Source organism: Bactrocera neohumeralis, chromosome 3, assembly GCF_024586455.1.
Source record: "Bactrocera neohumeralis isolate Rockhampton chromosome 3, APGP_CSIRO_Bneo_wtdbg2-racon-allhic-juicebox.fasta_v2, whole genome shotgun sequence".
Classification (NCBI taxonomy): Eukaryota; Metazoa; Arthropoda; class Insecta; order Diptera; family Tephritidae; genus Bactrocera; species Bactrocera neohumeralis.
This window is the reverse complement of record NC_065920.1, coordinates 14,440,220-14,455,397: the sequence shown is the minus strand read 5'-3', so window position 1 is coordinate 14,455,397 and position 15,178 is coordinate 14,440,220. Positions and strand designations below refer to the sequence as shown.

The following is a 15,178-nucleotide window of genomic DNA, read 5'->3' as shown; positions in this document are numbered from 1 at the left end:
AAAAACCTGCTTACGCCGGTCTTCCAATTGACGAATCTTCTGGTACTTGGATGGATGTCCTCGACGAACCAATGGTATTCTCCGACGAAGAAGAAATCAAGGAAGAACCTCTTACAGAGACTACCTCGCAATCTACTACTACCACAACTACTGTAATTACCGAAACGGTAGAATTAAAGACTTCAGAACCGAAAACAGTAGAAGAAGTATCTATAGTGGTTGAAGAGAAACCTATCGAAGCGATTGAAGAAGTTAAACCAGTAGAAGTAGTTGTTGAAGTGAAAGCCGTTGTGGAACAACCCACTGCACCCGTCAAGGAAGAACCCAAGAAACCTGCTTACGCCGGTCTTCCAATTGACGAATCTTCTGGTACTTGGATGGATGTCCTCGACGAACCAATGGTATTCTCCGATGAAGAAGAAATCAAGGAAGAACCTGTTACCCAGACTTCCTCGCAAACTACTACCACAACTATTGTAGTTACTGAAACCGTAGAATCAAAGACTTCAGAATCGAAAACAGTAGAAGAAGTATTTGTAGTGGTTGAAGAGAAACCTATCGAAGCGGTTGAAGAAGTTAAACCAGTAGAAGAAGTTGTTGAAGTGAAAGCTGTTGTGGAACAACCCACTGCACCCGTCAAGGAAGAACCCAAAAAACCTGCTTACGCTGGTCTTCCAATTGACGAATCTTCAGGTACTTGGATGGATGTTCTCGATGAACCAATAGTATTTTCTGACGGAGAAGAAAACACAGATGAACCTATTACCGGGACTACCACCACAACTACTATAGTTAACGAAACAGTAGAATCAACGACTACAGAACCGAAAACATACTGTAGTGGTAAGAAACCTATCGAAACTGAAACAGTGAAGAAGACGTCAAAGACTGTTCAGAACCGAAAACACCTGCTTAGAAGAAGTGGATCTGTAGTGGTATTCTCTTAGAAGAGAAAACCCAGACATCGTTCAGAACCGAAAACAACAGAAAAAATATCAATCGAAAAGGTTGATGAAGTTAAACCAATAGAAGAAGTTGTTGAAGTGAAAGCTGTTGTACCACAACTATAAAAACCTGCTTAGTTATTGAAACAGTAGAATCAACGACTTCAGAACCGAAACAAACAGAAGAAGTTTCTGTAGTGGTTGAAGAGAAACCTATCGAAAAGGTTGAGGAAGTTAAACCAATAGAAGAAGTTGTTGAAGTGAAAGCTGTTGTGGAACAGCCCACAGCACCCGTCAAGGAAGAACACAAGAAATCTGCTTACGCTGGTCTTCCAATTGACGATTCTTCAGGTACTTGGATGGATGTCCTCGACGAACCAATGGCATTCTCTGACGAAGAAGAAAACACAGAAGAAACTGTTACAGAAACTACCTCGCAATCTACTACTACAACAACTACTGTAATAACTGAAACAGTAGAGTCAAAGACCTCAGAATCGAAACCAGTAGAAGAAGTTTCTGTAGTGGTTGAAGAGAAACCAATAGAGAAGGTTGAGGAAGTTAAACCAATAGAAGAAGTTGTTGAAGTGAAAGCTGTTGTGGAACAGCCCACAGCACCCGTCAAGGAAGAACCCAAGAAACCTGCTTACGCTGGTCTTCCGATTGACGAATCTTCAGGTACTTGGATGGATGTCCTCGACGAACCAATGATATTCTCCGACGAAGAAGAAAACACAGAAGAACCTGTTACAGAGACTACCTCGCAATCTACTACTACAACAACTACTGTAATAACTAAAACAGTAGAAACAAAGACTTCAGAACCGAAAACAGTAGAAGAAGTATCTATAGTGGTTGAAGAGAAACCTATCGAAGCGGTTGAAGAAGTTAAACCAGTAGAAGTAGTCGTTGAAGTGAAAGCCGTTGTGGAACAACCCACTGCACCCGTCAAGGAAGAACCCAAAAAACCTGCTTACGCTGGTCTCCCAATTGATGAATCTTCTGGTACTTGGATCGATGTCCTCGACGAACCAATGGTATTCTCTGACGAAGAAGAAAACAAGGAAGAACCTGTTACCCAGTCTTCCTCGCAAACTACTACCACAACTATTGTAGTTTCAGAAACCGTAGAATCAAAGACTTCAGAACCGAAAACAGTAGAAGAAGTATCTGTAGTGGTTGAAGAGAAACCTATCGAAGAGGTTGAGGAAGTTAAACCAGTCGAAAAAGTTGCTGAAGTGAAAGCTGTTGTGGAACAACCCACTGCACCCGTCAAGGAAGAACCCAAGAAACCTACATACGCTGGTCTTCCGATTGACGAATCTTCAGGTACTTGGATGGATGTCCTCGACGAACCAATGATATTCTCCGACGAAGAAGAAAACACAGAAGAACCTGTTACAGAGACTACCTCGCAATCTACTACTACAACAACTACTGTAATAACTAAAACAGTAGAAACAAAGACTTCAGAACCGAAAACAGTAGCAGAAGTATCTGTAGTGGTTGAAGAGAAACCAATAGAGAAGGTTGAGATAGTGAAACCAGTAGAAGAAGTCGTTGAAGTGAAAGCTGTTACTAAACAACCCGCTGCACCTGCCAAGGAGGAACCTAAGCAACGTGCTAATGCCGTTTCTTCAATTGACGAATCTGCAAGTGTTTGGATGGATGTGCACGAAAAACCAATCTCAAGTTGGGCGGACATTGTTACTGAGACAATCGAGCAAGAACAACCAGTCAAAGAGAAAGAGAAATTCAATAAAAAGAAGACCAAGAAGGATACAAATATAGATTCTGTACCAGCGGTACAGCGTGGACGCATGTCAGTGCACGAAAGTGCCTCATCTTTTATAGAGCAGGAAAGACAGCATACTATGCAAGCAAAAAGCAAACCTGAGCTCAAAATTCAGCCGAAAGATATTCCTGATATTAAAACACCAGCCACAACTATGTCGTGGTCCGATATAGTTAAACAAGAGAGCAATGGAACTAAACCGGAAAAAACTGCTGAAAAGAAAGAATTGCCGGTTCCTAAAAACACCAGTGTAGATATTGAGGTATCACAAGTTGATGTGCCTGAGGTTTCGCATTCTCACAGATTAGAAATCGTAACGGATAAAACACCAAAGGAAAAGACGAAGAAACAAAAGTCCAGAAAGACCAAGATGGAAGAACCGCCAAAAGAATCTTACACAGTTCAAACATATCCTCATGAATCTACAAATATTGAGCAACCCATTTCGTCTACTGCTTTACCATGGTCTGTTATTGTTAGTCAAAATGTTGTGGAAGTTCCGATTACAAATATAGGCGAAATTGCGGAGATTGCTGAACAGAGAACACGACAGATTAAGAACGGTGAAAGCACATTAAAACAAATTCCTGTTGATGAACATTCCCAGCATAAACATAGCAAAGAACAGATACAAACATTTATTGGACATGAAATTCATCATTCCAAGAGTTCTCGATCAAAACCGGTTGCAGAAGTGCCAACAACTTCTACACCTATTGAACCTGTTGAAGATATTTTACCTGCAGACAAGGAAGTTGTTGAAGTCTCTTTATCTTGGTCAGATATGGTTAATGAAGAGCAGGAAGAGGAAATTGTTCCACAACCAGTAATAGATACTCCCTCAGAACCAGTAAATAGCCTAAATACTTTGGAAGAAACACAATCTCTCCATAAGGCTGAGTTAATAGATGAAGAGAAATTGACTGACAAACCAGAACCAACGCATCCGAAAGAAAAGAAAGAGAAATCAAAGAAGCAAAAGCTTAAAAAAGAAAAACGAGGACCTTCTATTTCAGATGAAACTGAAAAAGCTCAAATTCTAGAAACTACTACAATTGTTGAACCTGTCAAACACGAAGAATCTGTCAAACATGAAGAAACTGTCACGCAAAAACCTGTGGTTATACCATCTGTTTGGTCTAGATCTGAAACGTACGCAGAAGTGGTGAGAAAGTCTGGTTTGACTGAAAAATCTAAAATTCGATATCAGGAGCCAGAAGTAAAATCTGATGTGCTGGATAAATCGCTTGAGACCGAAGCATCAAGCGATAATTTCGACATTTATTCTTCTCTGGAAAATGTTGCAGTGTTGGAGCAGGAAAAATCAGATATCATATTTGAGGAACATATAGAAAATGTTACAACTTTACCGGAAGTCGAACCCGAAGTTGAGTTTGAAATACTTCAGAAGCCATCGTTTGCCGAAACAGAGACAGAAAGTTCAGAATTACCAACTGAAACGGCTGAATTGTCATGGAAAGAAATAATCGAAAATGAAGATGCAGATCAAGTACAACCAGAAATAACGTCGTGGGCTTCTGAAATGACGTGGAAAGAAATAATGGATGATAAAAACCAACATTCAACGGAACCAGGAACATCATCTTGGGCGTCCATCGTTAGAAGTTTTGCTCCACAAGAATCTGAAGAGAAACCATTCGCAGCACAAGATAATAAAGAATTTGAAGGCACCGTGACTTCAAGTCGTACATCGCGCCCAATAGAACGGCCAATTATTCAAATTACGGAAACGTCAACTGTGACGGAGGAAACTGAAAGGAAAGATGATGAAGGATTCCTTGAGGCCGTTTCTAAGAAAGAAAAACAACGAAGAAGATCACGATCTCGTTCACAGCAATCAGTTCCAGAAGAAGTCGCACGATCTCAAAAACATACAAAAACGAAAAAAGAGAAGACCAAACTAGTTCGTCAAGACCTTAGTACTAATCAACCAAAGGCAATTCCATCAGATAGTTTAACGACCAAAATACCGTTACAAGAACCTGAACAGGTGTCCAAAATAGTTGAGGACAAAAAGGTAGAAACACAGCAAAAAGTCATAACACCACTTACAACCGGGCTATCATGGGCTGCAATCGCTGCACAAAATGTACCAGAGCCTGTCCAACATATAAGGCCTCTCTATGATGAACTACCAATCGAACCAGCCGAAACTGAATTTGACGTCATCGCTGAAGAAAAATTGCCTGTGAAAACGGCAATTGCGCTAGAACCTGAAACGAAAGAAAAAGCCAAAAAATCCAAGAAAAAGAACAAAAGAAAACCAGCGGAAAACGTTGAGCCAGGAGACCTGCATGTAGAATTGTCTGAAGAAAATACTGAAAGCATTAAACCGACATCCACTGCGCCCACTACATCCGATGCCTTTGTGAGCCAAACATCGTATTGGTCTGCCAAATTGCAGCCTCAGCTAAAGGTTTCAACGACTGAAGTCGATGCAAAATCTATGGAACAGGTTCCTGAGAATATAGAAGTTTCTGACATTGTACAGATTACCGAAGAAGTTGCCGTACAATCACCAACAAATCAACCAACTACGTGGTCAGCACTCATACAAACTGAAACTACCGTCTTTCCAGAACCAATAATCGATAGTCAACAGCCTGAACAGTCGGTTCCATGGACAACTCTTGTTGTAAGTAAAACAACAGATTTCCAAGCGCCCAAAGCACAAGAAGTCACAAATGCTACTACTGATTTCCTTAATCTGGAAAGAACTTCAGCAGACAAGCAATCATTTGTAAAAGTTAAGGGCTTTTCCTATGCTGATGTTGTAAAGACCGAAGAGCTTCCTGCGCAGGCAATCAAAACAGTTCCTGTAAAGGAGTCATCTATCGTGACTGAAAGTGTGAAAGGATCACCAACGGTTATCGATGTATTTGAGTCAACTAGTAAAGCTTATATAGCTCAAGAACCTAAACAAACCGTGAAGGAATCAACTAAGGTTGTTGAAATGGTACAAACGACTATAGTCGAAACTACAGAACACGAGCTTGTGAATGAACCTGAAGTTGTTGAAATACTGGAACCAACTAAAGACACTGAAAGTCCTCAGGAAACTGAACGTAACGTAGAGGAATCAACCAAAGTAGTTGAGGTGGAAGAAAAGACTACAGTCAAAACTACAGATCTCGAGGTTGTAAAAGAACCTGAAGTTGTTGAAATACTGGAATCAACTAAAAAACCTGAAATTCCTCAGAAAACTGAACGTAACGTAGAGGAATCAACCAAAGTAGTTGAGGTGGTGGGAACGACTACAGTTGAAACTAGAGAACCAGAGCTTGTGAAAGAACCTGAAGTTGTTGAAATACTGGAACCAACTAAAGAACCTGAAAGTCCTCAGGAACCTGAACAAAGCATAGAGGAATCGACCAAGGTTGTTGAGGTCGTGGAAACGACTACAGTTGAAACTACAGAACACCAGCTTGAGAAAGAACCTGAAGTTGTTGAAATACTGGAACCAACTAAAGAACCTGAAATTCCTCAGGAAACTGAACGTAACGTAGAGGAATCAACCAAAGTAGTTGAGGTGGTGGGAACGACTACAGTTGAAACTAGAGAACCAGAGCATGTGAAAGAACCTGAAATTGTTGAAATACTGGAACCAACTAAAGAACCTGAAAGTCCTCAGGAGCCTGAACAAAGCATAGAGGAATCAACCAAGGTTGTTGAGGTCGTGGAAACGACTACAGTTGAAACTAGAGAACCAGAGCTTGTGAAAGAACCTGAAGTTGTTGAAATACTGGAACCAACTAAAGAACCTGAAAGTCCTCAGGAGCTTGAACAAAGCATAGAGGAATCAACTAAGGTTGTTGAGGTGGTGGAAACGACTACAGTGGAACCCCAACTTGAGAAAGAACCTGAAGTTGTTGAAATACTGGAACCAACTAAAGAACCTGAAATTCCTCAGGAGCCTGAACAAAGCGTAGAGGAAACAACCAAGGTTATTGAGGTGGTGGAAACGATTACAGTGGAAACTACAGAACCCCAGCTTGTGAAAGAACCTGAAGTTGTTGAAATACTGAAACCAACTAAAGAACTTAAAACTCCTCACGAGCCTGAACAAAGCGTAGAGGAATCAACCAAGGTTGTTGAGGTGGTAGAAACAACTACAGCTGAAAGTACAGAACCCCAGCTTGTGAAAGAACCTGAAGTTGTTGAAATACTGGAACCTGAAAGTCCTCAGGAGCTTGAACAAAGCATAGAGGAATCAACGAAGGTTGTTGAGGTTGTAGAAACGATTACAATTGAAACCACAGAACCCGAAATTGTGAAAAAACCAGATATTAAAGAAATACTGGAACCAACTAAAGAACTTGAAACTCTTCTTGTGCCTGAGATTGTAAGACAAGAAATCGAAGTGAGGGATTCGAAACGTGATGTAACTAAGGATTTCCTTGCAACAGAAATAGCTATGCAGGTTAAAGATCAACAGCTAAAAGTTACTGAACATGAAAATCGTGAAGAAGTGGTTGTAAATGTTCAAGAAACTGAACTAAGAAAGGAAGCAGATGTAGTTGAAGAACAGATTAGTACCTCTTTACCAGATCAAATCGTAGACTTTATTAAAGGCGAGCGTGTATCTATAATCTCACAAATTGAAAAAGATCCAAAGATAATTGAAGGGTTAGGTATTGATTTTAACCAAGTCGATAACGGGTATGCAGTTATCGAACCTATCGACTTCTCTGATAATGACGATAACGACCTTTTAAGGGAGAATATGCGCTTAGATAGCAGCACATTATTGCGTCCAAATTATGAAGAGTTTGAGTCAAAATTACGATTAGTTTTAGATGCAGTAACTTCGAAAGCAGAAGTGCCATCTGAGGCACAGATAACAAAGTCTCCTCAATCTGTTCAACTTGTAGAGCAACCAGTTAGTGCTGATGATGTGCCATCTTCCGAAGAGATAATAAAGACTGCTCAATCTGTCGAACTTGTAGAGCAACCATCTAGTTCTGATGTATTGACTGATGAACTCTTGCTTAACCTTACCCGAGATACCTTTATAAGACAAGTGCATAGCTATACCCAATTGACGCAATACGAACGTTATTGGACACTTTTCGTAGAGTCTAATATTCACACCGAACTTGTACAAAAGACTGAAACTATAATGGCCGAACCAGTAGTGGTTGAAGCCATTATAGAACCAATTGATGAGCAGAAGACACAAAAGACTGAAATACCAGCTTTAACAGAGCAAATCATTCCTACAGAACTATCACAACTACCTGCTTCGAATCTTGACACGCTATGTAGAAACTTGTACATGGATGTGTGGCAACACGACACTAACGTCGAACTGGTGGTGAATAGAAACGAACCGACAGTTGAAAGTGTGATCTCGGTAAACGAAGACAAAGAAAAACCCACTGAAACAGTGACTGTAATTGACGAACTGACTGAAGAAGAACAGAATAAACAGACGATAGACATTAAAGAAAACAAAGAAGACGACAAAGAAGAAGAAGAAGAGGAGGATGAAGAAAAAGTTGAAGAAATTGACAATAGCAAAACAGATCGTGACTTTGATGAACATAAACGTGATGACCGTGACGACCCTGGTAGTGGCAGTAGTGGTAATGTTACGCCCACACCTGAACCCGACACCAATGCGTACAATCCAAATCAAAGTTGTTCCTCAGAGTACATGTCAACCGATTTGCCAGGTGGTGTAGGTCATTGGCACGATCAAAGCACATATCTCGCTTTGAATGCCGCCGCGGGTGATGAACCCGAAGCGACAACCCTAACAGAGACAGAATTTGTACACTCCGAAGTGCCGCTTGAGTTACTAACCGAAACTAAAACGCAAGTAGTACTAACACCAACAGCAACTGCAACGCCGTCAGCGTCCAATATTGTAAATGTGTCCGAAACAACTCAACCCATCCCCATCCCAACCCTATCCCAGACACCAACACCCGTTCCAACACCAACGCCAGCGTCACCAATCATTACCCAAACCGAAAATGTACCCACTACCACCCATGTCGAAAGCGACACCACAAGTAAGCTAACACAATTGGCAGGCGCCATTATTAATACCGTTAATGTGGCCACCCACGCAACAACTACGGCAATAACGGCAACTAAGGAAGCAGCAACAGCTGTGCTCGCGCCCATCGTGACGGCGGCGATCAGTGATAAGGCAACAACACCGCAAACAAACGCACAAAATACAATACCAACAACAGCAACAACGCAAGATACGAAGTTCGAAGAAGACAAAGTTGTTGAGGCGACGGTGACACTTCCAGCGCCTGCCGTTGAAGAGACGGTGACGCTGCCAACAACTGGAGCACCGTTGCAAAGGCAAGCAATAGCAACGACAACAACAACAGCAACGGAAACTGAGTCGATCGGTTCAGCTGTGCAACCAGCGGTGCTAGCACCTGCTGTGGCACCCCTTGCACCGCTGACAACAACGCAAACAACAACAACGACGACAACGGTCACCGACGAGTTGTATCGCCCCGAATTCGTGGTGCGTACCGAGTCCAATGTGATTAAGCGTACGACGACAACAACAACAGTAACGAGTACCACCACCGGCAGCGGTACAACGACGACGGCCAGCGATGCAAGCGCTAGCTTATTGCGTCAGCAACAACAACAACAACAACAGCAGCAGGTGATGATCACAATGAGGCTACGTACATTTATTTTATTTATGTTTGCAGCTTTTCTGTGTGGTTTTGGTATATGTTTATGGCTTTTAAATGGCTATGATTGCCTGTGAGCTTAATAATTACGTCAAGTTACGACTTACAACTAAACAATTGAAAAACATAAACAAAAAACTTACAGTTAACAATTTCCTTCTTCCTCATTTTGAGTTGCATCCAAACTACTACTGACACACACACTTACTCATCGGCGTCATCAAGCACCTTAAACAATTAAAAAATAATAATAAAAATAAAAATAAAAATAACGAATATTGTAACAAACGAAAAAACCAACAACAACAATAATATATTCAAGTGCATTTATTATTATAAATAATTATACACACAACAAACACATTAAAAATATTAAATATTTGCAAAATCAAAAAACAAAAACACGTTTGTACATACATACATACATATATTATTATGTTACGGAATGCATTTAACTTTTTTCTTATAAATATGTATGTACATATATGTATATGTAATCACGTATGAATTTCGTTTGGTTAGTCGTTTGCATTGCCGTGGCATGTCAGACTTTGATGTTAAGTACTTTATTATTGTATATTTAAGCAATTTATATGTATGTATTTACCTTAGCAACAACTACATACTATACCATTAGCTACTACCTTGTATTAGTAGCAAGCGTATATGCTAAACATATGTAAATACATATTATATAAATTTAAACAAAAATTACTAAAAAATAGTTACAAATAGAAAACCGCCGTTTTTCCCATTATGGGCGCCAGCATTGCCAATCGGAAAAGGTGAAAAAGTTTGAGCACGCAAAAAAAAAAATTGGGCCAGCTCGGCGTCGAGTACTAGGAACACTTGCAACCAGGCGAGGCCTTTATAAGAGCCCTCTATCGGATGGAACTACTTTTGAGTCGAGCGTTGAAAGAAAAACGTCCGCAATAGTCGCCAAGACAGATAATACTTCTACAAGACATCGCTCGACCACTCATTTCCAAGTTTGTAAAAACATACCTCAAAACTTTGAAATGACACATCCTGTCTGAGCTGACGTACTCTGTTCCTCGCTTCGTTCGTTTTCGACTTATTCCGATTGATGACTCATAACCTAGCCGAACTGCACTTTTGTTCTTATGACAAAGTCAAAAATAGGATCGAAATTCATCGACCACGTCAAAAGACAAAAACTGTTTTTGACGAGAAATTCAGAAAAAGTCGTGGATAGCGCTGGAAAATATTTTAAAGAATAAGTATGTAACGGGTTTTTACGATAAAACCACAAACCATGAGTAAAAACGGCGGTTTTCTACTTGTAAGTTAAATATTTTTAATAATAATAAAATTTTAAAAATTAATTTATATTTTAATTTTAATTATTTTAATAATTAATTTTAATTATTTTTTTTTAATAGTATTTTTTAAATATTTTCTAACTTGATGCGTATTTGTTTCATTTAAGTTTTTAAATTTGTTTTCGCATTATATAATTTTTAAAACTACTTGCCTCTTTAAATGCAGTTTTAGATTTTATATAAATTTTATTTTTTAACTAAGTAGTTTGCCAAACACTTAGTATGTATGTATTTGTTGTTGTAGCACTAAGCACAATTTCATGTAGAATTTACGAAATGTATTTGTATTTAGTCTATTATTTTCTAATTTTTATTGCGACTTATTGATGTATGGCTAGAACTTATTTAAACAGAAATAATAAAACTAAAACTAACATAAATCTACAGCATGCTTTCTTTTATTTTGTTTTGAAGTATTTCTTTAATTTTTATTAATTAATTTTGTTTTTAGTTTTTTTAATTTTTTTATTATAATTTTTTAATTTAATTTTTATTAATTAATTTAAATTTGTTTAATAAATAATTAAAGTTTTTTTATTTTTTTAATCAAATTTCTATTAATTTCATTCATTAATGCCATATAATTGGTAGTAGTACTAAATTTCATCTCAACTGCTGAACATAGCATATCACTAGCACTTAGCACCTTCATTAGCAGGTTTATAGAATTATTATTTTTTCAGTAAAAATTATTATCTTTCGTGGATATTTATCCTTTTTAAACATTTTTCTGAAAAACACTTGAAAATGTCTCTAAATTTAATTTTTAAAAATTTCTATTATACTGAGTGGCATCTTAAATATGGTTAAAAGTCTCGAAATAGCAGCTCTGGTATGAAATTTTTTTGTGTGATAGTCGAAAAATTATATTAAAATGTTTTAATTGTTTTTTTTTATATTTTATGGCGTAAAAAAGAGTTTTGTAATATAAAATTGTTTATGTTTAGGATTTCAGTAGAAAAGGTAACAGTTATTTATATTAAAACCTCTAAATAAAAATGTTGATACTTTTTTTTTTAATTATATGCCTTTGTGCACTTAAAAGCTGCCAAAAACCATTAAATTTTTTTTTTACACTCAAATTCAAATAGAATCTGCTTAATTTAATTAAATTAAAAAAAATAATAGTTTATATTTTTTCCAGTAAATAAATTTCTTAAATAAAAAAATTAATTTAATTAAAAAAACTTATATTTTTTATATTAAATTTTGTTTTAAATAACTTTGTTTTCAAAACGAATTAGAATCAACATAGTTTAATTAAATTAAAAAAAGAAAAAAAACTTTTGAAACTAAAATAGAATTAAATTAAAAAAATTAAGATTTAATTTTTTTAAATTAATTTTTTAATTTTGTTCAAATTGAATTAAAATCAGCTTAATTTAATTAGTTAATTTTAATTTTTATTATTATTTTTTAATTTACTATTCAAATTGAATTAGAATCCTATAATTTAATAAAATTAAAAAAAAAAACAAAACAGCTTAAATTTTTTTACTAAATTTTTTTATATAAATTTTTTTTTGTGCTCAAACTTTTTCTTAATTTTTACTTTGAAATATTAAATTTTAAAATATTTATTTGAAAGTAATTATATTTGTGAATAATAATTGCTCATTTAGCCAACGAAAAATACAACAGAAAATTGTTTATAGAAAACTGAAAATAGTACCACAATTTATTGCAGTAATTAATTGTTTTACGATAGTTCGAAAATTAGGCTGACCCTCAAAACAAGAAAGATCGTTGCAAATGCAATAACAATGCAATATTTTATTGCTCATAAATGCAATTTTACTCTTCGCCACTTCCGTTAAATTACTTAAATCAAATTACTTAAATCATCCACTTAATTAGGCACAATGCCTCAGCAGTGCGCAATGCATGCCACAAACACAGGCACAACCACAGACGAAGGCGTCATCAAACAACAAAAAAAATAAATGAAAAATTCGCTGACATCTTCCTAAACACTCGTAAGATACGCAAGTGTGTCCGTGTGTGTGTGTGTGTCTATTATAAGCATTAAGTCGGCAGTAAATCGTATAATCCCCGGTATAACGGGGAACCAGTACATGTGCGCTTTAATGTCATAACCCAGTAAACAACCACTTCAACTGCTGCGTGGTCGGCATATGAGCTCATGTCTTGAAATACTGCCCTCTCATAACAACAACAACAACTTGTTTTGAAATAACCGCACGCCACTTTGTCACAGTTCGAATTGCCAGTGTGTTTCCACTTCAAAATGGACTACTTACAAGTGTAATGCGGCGCGTGTAAAGTTACTACACTACACACACACATATACATACATACATACATGTATGTGTCACGGTGATACCTTGTTATTTTTGTTTTATTTATTTTTTTTTGCAAAATTTCTTGTAAATTTGCATTTGTACTTGCACACAGCTGCACTTCGCCGCTGCCGCATCACATTCCCCTCAGCCCGTCCGCACGTAACCCGAACGCGCCGCCAAGCCGGCCGGCATTGCTGCGTTTAATTCGCTCATTGCAGCGGCTTTTGCATTGCGCGCATCGAAAATAGATTTGCGCTTGGAATGCGCTCGCCAGTTTCGCAGTAACACTCGGTCAGCGTTGAACGCGCGACGCAAACGACTTGTATTGCACTCAAGTGCCCAGCAAAGGTGTATTGAAGTGGAAAGGAATTTAGAAAAACTTACAGAAAAAAGCAAAAAAAAAAATTGAAAATAGTGAAAAGCGCTTAGACTTGCATTAGCTGAAAAATGTGCGTGCCGCTGCAAATTTGTAGCAGAAGTAATTGAAAATCAATTGTGAAAACGAGCAAAGCACCGTGCTCTTTCGCCTTTGGAGGCAAACATTATTTACGGAAATAGCATCTGGAGTATTTGAGTGCACATACTTGTGGCTCTTCATTTTCGTGTGCGACTCTGTGCAACTTTTCTGCAATTTTCAAGTTGTCAGTTTGCATATTTTGTGTTTTTCGGTTTAAAATAGTGGATATTTGCTGAGGTGGATTGAACTTTAGACCTTCAAGCTGACTTTTCCTATTGAAAAAGGTTTTTTCGGCAAGCAGTTGTTAAGAAAAATTGTAAATAATGCATGAAATATAGTGTTTGTGTATGTGGACACAAATTAGAATGAAAATAAATTAAATAAAAATAAAAGAAAAAAAAATTATTTGAAAAATTTAATATTGAAAATAAATAATAATTAAAATATGTGTTTGGAGCGTTAATATAGTAACCCATTTTGTTCGAAAATATATATATTTTTTTTTGGAATAGAGGAATGAAATTTATTAGTGAATAGTGTTCTGAATTATATTTACAATTTCGATATGTATAAGCATCAATTTTAAAATCGATATACATATATATATGTATATGTATATACATAATACTATATACTTATACATATATATAAGGATTTGTATACAACATATCAGAGCTGAAAAATTTCAAAAAATTCCAATGTTTACATACATACATATATGTATATGTATATTATATCAAATTGTATTTATTATTACTCAGTTTGCCTTATAAAGTTTATTTTCTGGAAACCATCATTCGGTTATTTTTAGAAACTGAAAATGCACTTCGAATTTTTAATTGTTTGTCGAACAGAAAGTACTTTGAAGAATATTACTGTAATGATTATTCTTTGAAATTCGTGTTTCGAAGCATTTTTCGTGTCTCTTAAAAAAGAGCTTAAGTACAGAGCAAATTCCGTATTTAAACACTGCGCTTAAAATCAGTGCTTAAATTAAAAAAAATTAATTTAACGCCAAAATAATAACAGCAAATCCTTTTTCTGAACATATTTCGTTTTTACATAAAATGGCAGTTTTTCAACATTTTCTGAACTTTTTTTCTGCGCTAAAAATCAGTCAATAAATTTTCTTCGAGTTGTACAACAGTTGTAGGTTCTTCAAAAGTATATATTTAAAAAAAACAACACTTTTTCCATTCTTTTTCTAAAAATTTTATTTTCCAAATTTTTTTTCGAAATTTTTTTTTCTTATTTTTATAATAATTTTCTAATTTTAATTTTTCCAAACTTTTTTTTCCGCCACTTGAAATCAGCGCATTAATTGAAATATTTTATTTTCCTTATACCGAAATGATAACAGAAAGTCAATTTTTTAAACAAATCAATTAAAATTTTTTATAACTTATGCTAAAATTAGTGAAATATCACTAAAATATTTTTTCTCAAATATTTTATATCCTTTTCAAAAGCTTTTTCGTTACACAATTGCTGTTTTTTTAGAAGCTGAGCTTGCTTAAACCTTAACGAATTTCAAAAATAGTTAAATATTTTACTAGATAGAATGCATTTACGGTAGTTAAAGACTATTTTTGCAACGTGTATTTTTTGGAAGTGCATTTTTTAGTAATAAATCTTATCCTCTCA

At 36.3% G+C, this 15,178-nt stretch overlaps 1 protein-coding gene across 1 annotated transcript in view; it reads left to right on the top strand.

The window, feature by feature from the left end:
• Positions 1 to 15,178, top strand: part of LOC126752965 (muscle-specific protein 300 kDa) — a 204,152-nt gene that overhangs the window by 157,187 nt on the left and 31,787 nt on the right. The window contains 3 exon segments of the mRNA XM_050464018.1: positions 1 to 693; positions 1,296 to 5,896; positions 6,041 to 9,400. Of these exon segments, the coding sequence (XP_050319975.1) occupies positions 1 to 693; positions 1,296 to 5,896; positions 6,041 to 9,400 (8,654 nt within the window).